This window comes from Neomonachus schauinslandi, chromosome 9, assembly GCF_002201575.2.
Source record: "Neomonachus schauinslandi chromosome 9, ASM220157v2, whole genome shotgun sequence".
NCBI classification, from domain to species: domain Eukaryota; kingdom Metazoa; phylum Chordata; class Mammalia; order Carnivora; family Phocidae; genus Neomonachus; species Neomonachus schauinslandi.
Genome location: NC_058411.1, coordinates 76,278,757 through 76,288,227, shown reverse-complemented (window position 1 = coordinate 76,288,227; position 9,471 = coordinate 76,278,757). Strand labels below are relative to the sequence as shown.

Genomic DNA, 9,471 nt, shown 5'->3' with positions numbered 1-9,471 from the left:
CAGGGGGGGGGGGGGGGGGAAAAAAAGGGAGGGGGGAAAAAGAACAGAGAAGTCAGAAACAGACTTCCCCCCCCCCCCCCCCCCCCCCGGTCTGGTCTAGAAAGAGCCTCTCCCTCCTTCCTAGCCCGAGGAATGCAGTAGAGGCCACAGAGGAGATGCGGAGGGCTCATGGGGAGGAATTAAGTGTGGCTCAAGTCTGTTTCTGACTTCTCTGTAAATACTGTGACACCTCCAATGGAGGAACAGCTGAGATAAGTGACTGCTAATCCCCCAGTGCCGGGAGGAGGCTGGCCACTCCCTTCCAGATCCCAGCAGATGGTGGACGAAACAAGCTTCCCTCGAGGCAAGGGCAGTGGGAACTGTCCCACCTTCTGTTCCTTCAGCTTGCCCTGCACGTCTCCCTCATGCCCTGTCCCTGCCCAGAAGGGCCTCAAGGGCCCTTGAGAGCCCTGGGGACATACCCCTGCTTTGCCATCCCGCTGGGACACTCAAGGTCAGCCAAGCTGGCCCCCAGCCAGGGCTGGCAGCTTGGGCAGCATTCAGCAGAGCTCCGTGGGCAGGGGCAGAAACAGCCAGGCAGAGTTGCCAAGTTTCTTCCTCCGTGAATCACCTGGAGAAGAGGGGTGGTGACTTACTTAAAATGCAGATTCAATCTTCCAAGGTGGAATCCGGGAAGTTGAATTTCTATTAGGCAGCCCAGGTCAATTGGCTGAGAGTGGTTCTAGCATATTCCACTCTGAGAAGCTGCAGTCGGAGGAGACGGGAAAGCATTTCGGGTGGTGGTCAGAGCAGGGCGCAATCAGGGGCCTGAGTTTGAATCCTCACTCTTCTCTTTGCTCAGCTCTGTGACCTCTAGCAAAAGAGGCCCCATTGGTTCCCTGCCTCAGAGGATACAGACCAGTCTTTCTCAAACTGCAGGATGCAGCCTCTCCTGGCTTTTGAAGTCACTTTCATCAAAATTTGCATCAAAAATGCAAGTGGGAGATTGGTTGCACACCAGTGTGAATGTAGTTAAGACTGCTGAACTGCACAATTCTAAATGGTGAAGAGGGTAAATTTTAAGTTCTTTAAATTTTAAAAAAGGAATATCTAGACTGCACCACAGAGGATAAGTCATTTTTACATACTTAAGTAAACGTGACAGAAGACAATCTTAATTTTCAAATTAAATGGATCCCTCAAAGACTGTATCAAATGAAAATAGTCATTGACTGTTACTTTCCCATTGACTTGTATTTTAAAATATATAAAATAGGGTTCGGAGTTTTAAAAGGTGGAAATTGAGCAGTATTACAATGAACAGATATTGAACTCTCATACAGCTTTAAGGGAAAAAAGTGTTCTTTCTTACCATAAATATAATGCATATGAAAATATGTTTTTAGGTGGGAAAGAAATGAAACTGTTCTAAAAATATTTTAAGGGGTTGGATCATCTTCTGAAACTGGTCTCTGTGCTCCGACCTACCCATCTCCACCAGCGCAGACTGATCCCAAGGTGGGCAGGCTGGAATTGGCCTCCTGAGCCCTGGAAGTATCTGCAGAGGATTCAGGTCAATAGCCTCTGTGCTCAGTGATCCACTGGACTTTCCAGGAGCTCCCTTTGCGTGAATGGCCGTGAACGTGGCAATCTGCAATCTGCCACTCCCAGGTTGAAACTTTCTTCCACACAAATGTTCATGAACTTCAGTCCTACTCTACTTTAAAGACAATAAAATGATATTCTTCAAGAAGGCTTTCTCTGAGCCCTCTTTTGGATCCCTCTTTTCATGACTATCCCCACGATTCCCTTCTTTTTCATCCCAGCATGCACCATAAGTGGCCCTGACTTTTCTGTAATTGTCCAGCTCTGCTCTCCTTATCACTATATTCCTGTGACTAGCCCAGTTCTTGTCCCATAAATATTTGCTGAATCAATAAATGAATGAAATTGACCCAGTTCTTCCAAAGAGAAAGCTACTGCTGCCCCCAAGAGTATCTGAGTTGCTGAATTGTAATAGTGACAATTTGCTTTATATCTTCTATGTGGATGCTATCACTTGCCCCTAATTATTTTGATAATTAATGACCCTTGCCAGAAAAGAGTTACATTATTGTGTCCTTTTTTGGAGGCGAAAATTGAGGCTCAGGGAAGTGAAGTGACTTGCCTGAGACCAAATGCACCATAAGTGACAGAAGCAGGATTTGAACTCGGGGCTGTCTGGCTGTACCCCAGTCCCATCTCTCCTTTTTCTTGGCTCTTCTGCATCTGCGTGAGCTGAGGCAGCTCTTCTCTTTGCATCCTGTCAACAGGCATTTTCTTTGTAAAAGGCCTACTGTGTGGCAGGGCATGACCCCCGCCAGACCCCCCCACCTGGCTCCATCACCCAGCTGCCCCCACAGTTTCTTCTCCAGACCAATCCAAACATGGTTGGGGAGTTCAGCAGGGAGGGCCCAACATTCCCCAGTCCGGACAAATATCTAATCAGTAGACCTCCTCAGCATATCAATCCAAGACCACTCTAGAGATGAATGCCTGTGCCCAGTTTTCTATTTTTAACTGGTGTGAGCAGGAGGGAAAACACAAGCATTAAAAATCAAAGTGCCAGTCAAGAACGGAGAATACGGGACACCCCAGAGCAGCAAATCAGTGATCTGTGTCCTTACGTCTCCCTGTTCCTTTCCCCTCTCCCAAGTTCATGGCATCTTTCCATCCCCTTTTCCAAAATCCCAAGATTTTGGATTTTAGATCCTTCTAGATCTGTTTCCACGAAGGAGCTGATACCATTTTTACCACTGCTTCTCCTACTCTAATGTGTGTGTGTGTGTGTGTGTGTGTGTGTGTGTGTGTATGAATCAACTGGGCATCTTGCCAATTCCAATTCAGTAGTTCAGAGGGTGGGGGTGGGGTGGAGGCCCGGACTCTGCTTTTCTAACTCTGCTGTCCTGTGATGTGTTCATTTGGTTGAAGCTGCTGTTATCTTCTTGACAAGAATACTGCTCTTTCAGTCTTGTCTCCACTTGGAATAAAGGTCTTTGCATCCCAGTTTACAGAGGTTCATCTATTCACCAGCAAGTGCATAGGCAGCTTTTGGCATTGGGTCCTTCATTCACTTTGGCAGCAGGGGATCCTTTTCTGGCCTGAAGACAGGAGTCTGAGTTTGAGCAAAACCTTGGCAGCAGGAGGAGAGCTACCTGATATCCATGCTGGGGTAAACCTGGCCCCCTTCTCCAGCAAGACTTGGCCAGGCTCTCACTCCAGTTCTTGTTAGCTTCTTCCCTAGCCAGACCCTAAGCCATGCATGAGCTGCGGATCAAGGTGGCCTTGGTTAATCTCTGCTTTCTGACCTAGAGGAGCACGGCCCCCAGTCATCCAAGCTGGTGGGGACTAGACCAGAAGGGTGACCTGTCCCAGGTGCCCCCTTTTCTGGCCACCTAAAATGTGCTGCTGTGGTGCTTTTGGGGTCCACGAGGACTGCCAGGGCTCTAGTCCTCCAGCTCCCAGTCCTGGAAGATGAGAAGCTGCTGTCGCTCCCCTGCCGCCCTGGTCCAGCTGTCAGGACCCCTCAGCAGAGGGCAGAGGGCCAAGGCTTCTGGCTTGTCTGTGGCTTATTGTCTTAGGCTGGCGGGGCTGCGAGGAACAAACCCACAGCGCACCCAGGGTGCACCTCCATCCAAGAAGGGGGAGGAGGTGAGCTGGCGTCACTTAGTCTTCCCCTGCCCCCTACCCTTCACCGCCTACCCTTCCCTAGCTCCCTATTTGGCCATCCCCCTGGTTGCCCCCTCCCCTTCCTTACATGGTCTGGGAGCCCCCTGGCTGATCCTCTCCCCTGCCCTTGGCTCCATGAATGGCCTCGGCGCTCCTCAGTGGTGCGAAGGCGACCAAATAAGGCAAGGTGGCCGACCAGGCCCCCCACCCCTGCCCCCGGCCGCTGCAACTGACCCCGTCCATCAGCACACTATAAAGCGGCGCGCCCCGCGCCCGGCACCCAGCGCCTGCCGCCCGAGCCGAGCCGAGCCCGACCCGCGGACGGTGAGTCAGCGCCCTCCCTCCCGCCCCGCCCCGCCCGGCGCCGCACCCGACCGCAGCCCGCCCCGAGCCCGTGGCCCCCGAGCCACTTTAAAAGAAAAAAAAACAAAAACAAAAAACCCACACTTTTCGATGCGGTTCTAACTTGTTTGGTCCTGGGTCGTCACAGGAGAGAGGCGCGCAGAACGCGAGCCCTGCGCCTCCCCCCCCACCCCCGCGCCCCGGGCATTTGGGGTCCCTGCTCTCGTGCGCGTTTCCCTCCCGCTGGGGCTTAGGCATGGGGTGTGGTTGGGGTCCAAGTGGGCTCTCAGGTTGTGGAAAGGCAAAGCTGTGAAGGGCTGGGGAGGCCTTGCTAAGGGGTGACCGCACCTCCTTGCACCCGGGGCAGAGGGTGCCTCCTGGCCAGGGCGCCTGGGTGGGTCCCTCTCCCCTTCTCCACGCACGTCCGTCTCGGTCTCCGCAGCCTCTTCCCGCCTTGCCTCCTCTGCCCCGAGGGGAAGGGAGCTGGCAGGCTTCCCTCCTCCGGCCGCGAACCTTCCCCTGCTCCGTCCCCTCCTCGGGGCGCGAGAAGGCCAGCGCCAGCGCGGGCGCTGAGCGCCGGCCGCCCTGCTCTCCACCTGCAGACCCCGCCGACGCTGCGCCAGGATGTGCGACGACGAGGAGACCACTGCTCTGGTGTGCGACAATGGCTCGGGTCTAGTGAAGGCCGGCTTCGCGGGGGATGACGCGCCCCGCGCCGTCTTCCCCTCCATCGTGGGCCGCCCACGCCACCAGGTAAACTTCCCGCTCCGCCTGGCCTGCTCTGGCCCCGGCCAGTCCCCGGCCTGCCACCTCCTCAGTCCAGCCATCTAGGAAATGTGTCACCTGCCCTTCCTGTTGCATGCACTGCTCAGGTCAAATAAGGAAAGGATGCATTTAGCCTGAAATCCAAGCCCGGACAAGCAGTGCTCACACCACCAGCAACATACCACCAACCACCGCGGCTCGTGCCCCTTCCACTTTGCAGGGACACAGCCCTCCAGGGGTCCCACGCCCTGTATGAAAAACCAGCAGCTTCTCCCCTCCACCCCTGCCCTACGTTTTTAGTACTCAGTGTCTTCCCTGCCCCTTCAGTTTCTAACTTGGCCTCCCTTGTCAGTCCTGCTCCAGACTCGTAACACTGTAACTTCTCCCAACCTACCAGGACCCAACCCACATTCCTCCCTCGTGTTCACAGCCAGCTCACTGGGCTCCCAAAGGATGTAAATCTCTCTGCTTCCTGGCTGTTGCATTTTTAGAAGCCGGGCGTGACAGAGGCAGCAAGTGCCATGGTGATAGTGACATACCACCTTGTTTATTAAAAGAGATGCCATGCTCTCGGGCTCCGCCGGCCGCCGGGCCAGACGAGCCTCCGAGGAGGAGAGCTGTGTTGTCGGGGCTGGTGGCTGATGGGTTCCACAGGACAGTGCTGGGCCCGCTGGATTTCAGGGGCAGAGTGATAATGGCATAGCAGCCCATCTTTTTATGTTCACTTGATGAATGTCAAAATCTTTTCTTAGGAGAAACACAGTGTGTCATTAATTCAGTCATTCCACAGGGTAGTCATTTATATTCCGGTCGACATGGGTGATGAACTTAATAATTTAATGAAGGCATCATGGTATTTTTAAAATGAGGTGAGGCTATACTTCTTTGGTGAAATAGCTTTATTCCCCTCTCCCCAGTTTTATCCTAAAGGACAGAATTGTACCTGGGGAGAGTGTGTGGGGGGGTGGGGGGAAGGTGCTAGATTGATTTTAAGTGATATTTCTAAACTGGGGTAAAATACTATTTTTTATTGTTTCTGGTATTTAAAAGATGTGCCTTGACTTGGGCAGTTAGATGTAAATTTATAAGGCATCAGTTACATTCTAAAATAGCGGAAGCTTGATTTCCCCATCTTTTTCTTCGTATAGGGAGTCATGGTGGGTATGGGTCAGAAAGACTCCTACGTAGGTGATGAGGCCCAGAGCAAGCGAGGTATCCTGACTCTCAAGTACCCTATTGAGCACGGCATCATCACCAACTGGGATGACATGGAGAAGATCTGGCACCATACCTTCTACAACGAGCTCCGTGTGGCCCCTGAGGAGCACCCCACTCTGCTCACGGAGGCCCCACTGAACCCTAAGGCCAACCGTGAGAAGATGACCCAGATCATGTTTGAGACCTTCAATGTCCCTGCCATGTATGTGGCCATCCAGGCGGTGCTGTCCCTCTATGCTTCTGGCCGTACCACAGGTAAGTTTGGGCTGTGGAGACACTCACTGATTCACCACGTCCCAAAGTCACTGACCTTGCTATGAATCAGCTTCCCTCACACTCCCTGGGAAGGTGTCCTTGAGAAGAGAAGGAGGTAACAATAGTTTCAGATCCCATGCATTTCTACGAGTTGAAAGCACATGGAGTTAGATCTGTACCTTTCCTAAAGTATGTGACGCCACACACTTAAGGCTCCACACGATGTATAAACCTGGAACGTAGCCATCGCTGGTATGTGTTCCATACCAACACAGCCCCTGGGCACACGGCCCCAAGGAGAACCGACAGTCCCTACAGGGTCTGAGTCAAAAGAGAGAGAACGTGTGCAAATCAGATGGGAGGAAAGAAAAACACGCCTGGATGCTCCCATAATGTGCTAATGGCTGGTAAAAAGGATGGTCATTTGAAAGTGTCCTGGGGAAATTTTTCTACTACAATATTTAAAAGGGTGAGCTGTTGCTGGCTTCAGATTTAGCCCTCGTTATGCTCATTTTTATTCTGTGTGTGTAAGGAATCTAATTTGATCTGGATCCATGCCCAGTGCGAGTATCTTTTAGCCGAGATTGGAAGTGGGCTTTGACACAACTAAAGTAGTGGTGTCCTCAGGGATTTACTTTTTTCCCGTCTGTTTCTTCCGACAGGCATTGTTCTGGATTCTGGGGATGGTGTAACTCACAACGTTCCCATCTACGAGGGCTACGCTTTGCCCCATGCCATCATGCGTCTGGATCTAGCTGGTCGGGATCTCACTGACTACCTCATGAAGATCCTCACTGAGCGTGGCTACTCCTTTGTCACCACCGGTGTGTGTGTGTGTGTGTGTGTGTGTGTGTGTGTGTGTGTGTGTATGTGTCTCATCTGCCACAGCATTGTGTCTGCTTTTTTCCTCCGCCAGAGAATCTACCTACCCCCTTACAGTTGACTTCATCTGCAGAGCTTGACTCTGCTACCCTTTATCTCTGCAGCTGAACGTGAAATCGTCCGCGACATTAAAGAGAAGCTGTGCTATGTTGCCCTGGATTTCGAGAATGAAATGGCCACGGCTGCCTCTTCCTCATCCCTGGAAAAGAGCTACGAGCTGCCCGATGGCCAAGTCATCACCATTGGCAACGAGCGCTTTCGCTGCCCTGAGACACTATTCCAGCCCTCATTCATTGGTGAGTGGTAGGGTCTGGCGCAGGGGCCTGGCTCTTCCCTAAGAAATCTAGGGGTCCCCCAGAGTAAAACTGATTCTCATCAAGAAGGATTAAGGGGCCCTTGAGGTAAAAGAAGTCACAGCTCAGAGTCCCACACAGCTTAGCCTCAGATCCTGAGGGCTCATCAAAGGGATGGCCATCCTGTTCTGTTGCAGTGATATGATAAAGGATGACACGCTGACTTCATGTCAAAATAAAGAATGAGACAGAGTAGTGATTGAAGAATCTGTATCTGCAGGAAAGGAATGGTTACTCAGAAGTGCTGACTTATTCCAGTAAGTCCATTACCCAGTAGCTGAACTTCCTCTGAAGTTACTCATCATTAAATGCAACCATACGAGTCATACTCGTGGTAATAACTGGACCCTGGTAGTTTACCAAACATCTTGCCCCAGGAATGATTTCTAAGAGGAAGCTTGTCAGGATCTGATTTTAGCCCATCAATAAAAATTGCATTAATCTAACTCTAATGCGTGTCTCACCCTTTCCAACATATCTCTATACATCTGATGCATGCGTTCGAGTGTTCACTCCAAACAGGTGCTAAACAAGGTGGTTTGTGTCTCGACAGTCTGTTGAGGATTAACTGTGAGAGACACCTGTTCCACAAATGCCTTGCAGTATATCTTAAAGAAGAACACATGTTGCAGAGACAAATGGGCGACAGTTTATCAACACAAAGGAGTCCTGTTTTCTTCCCTCCACCCTGGGCCCCTGGCCCTAGTGCACTGTGATTTTTTTTTTAAACTTATTTCTAGGTATGGAATCTGCTGGCATCCATGAAACCACTTACAATAGCATCATGAAGTGTGACATTGATATCCGCAAGGACCTGTATGCCAACAATGTCCTATCAGGAGGTACCACCATGTACCCTGGTATTGCCGATCGCATGCAAAAGGAAATCACTGCTCTGGCCCCCAGCACCATGAAGATCAAGGTAAAGAACCCCTGTGGGTGGGAGAGGCAAGGTGGGTCTTAGGATTGCATGCAGAACTCACACTGTGCTTCCCGTCTCCTATACGCTTTACCTCTTAGCTTTTCTAGCACTTTTCCCAAGATAAGAGACTTTAAAAACATTTTCAAGCAGTGGATAATAATAGATGCTGGAAGAAAAAAAAATACCCTAAATCTTTGAACACATTTTAAAAGTCTCCAACTTTTGGGCTAGCCTCCATCACACATTTAGCTTGTTGCCGCATTATACTCTAGTTCAGAGAAGTGGGGCAATTCTATTTTGTAGAGTCTTTGATAATGGACAGAATGAACCAGAAGAAAATGCATAAAACTTGATTCCACCATATTAATTTTTGGTATGAAATATCTCATATTTCTTTCTGTGAATCTCTCCAGCATGTTGCTTGATCTGTTGCCTGGAGTGTTAGAGTTCACCGGAAACATTTGTTTTCTTTCTGCAGATTATTGCTCCCCCCGAGCGTAAGTACTCTGTCTGGATTGGGGGCTCCATCCTGGCCTCCCTGTCCACCTTCCAGCAGATGTGGATCAGCAAGCAAGAGTATGATGAGGCAGGCCCATCCATCGTCCACCGCAAATGCTTCTAAGGTGCCTTCTCTCTTAGTCTACATTCAGGATGACAGTATTATGCTTCTTGGAGTCTTCTGAACCACCCTCCCTTATCTCTCATCAATCATTGTACAGTTTGTTTACACATGTGCAATTTATTTGTGCTTCTAATATTTATTGCTTTATAAATAAACCAGACCAGGACTTGCAACATACAAAAGCCTCTCTCCTTTCTTTTCCTGGGAGGCACGGGGTGGGGCCAGTGTAGGCTTACTTCAGTCTGTGAATTCAAATGCTGGTGGCTTTGCCCCCAGGAGCACTGTAATATCACAGTACCACAAAGTGCGTCAGATGAACTGGTGTGACATTTAGCGGGAGTTATACTACTAAATATCAGTTTTACACTTTGGAATAGAATCATGAATATATGTCGAATCTGAAAAGTAGATTAGCTTTAACTCTG

The 9,471-nt window shown here is 50.4% G+C and overlaps 1 protein-coding gene across 2 annotated transcripts; it reads left to right on the top strand.

The window, feature by feature from the left end:
- Positions 1–3,986: 3,986 nt before the first annotated feature.
- On the top strand, positions 3,987–9,220 carry ACTC1 (actin alpha cardiac muscle 1). 2 transcript variants are annotated; one of them, XM_021695334.1, is made up of 7 exons: positions 3,987–4,011; positions 4,632–4,782; positions 5,943–6,267; positions 6,930–7,091; positions 7,254–7,445; positions 8,243–8,424; positions 8,903–9,220. In XM_021695334.1, the coding sequence occupies exons 2-7, from the start codon at positions 4,654–4,656 to the stop codon at positions 9,044–9,046; spliced, it is 1,134 nt and encodes a 377-aa protein (XP_021551009.1). In that variant the 5' UTR covers positions 3,987–4,011; positions 4,632–4,653; the 3' UTR covers positions 9,047–9,220. The 2 variants fall into 2 exon arrangements, with proteins under 2 accessions (XP_021551009.1, XP_021551010.1); XM_021695335.1 differs by lacking the exon at positions 3,987–4,011 and having other exon boundaries at positions 4,654–4,782; positions 6,072–6,267.
- The last annotated feature ends 251 nt before the right edge of the window (positions 9,221–9,471 follow it).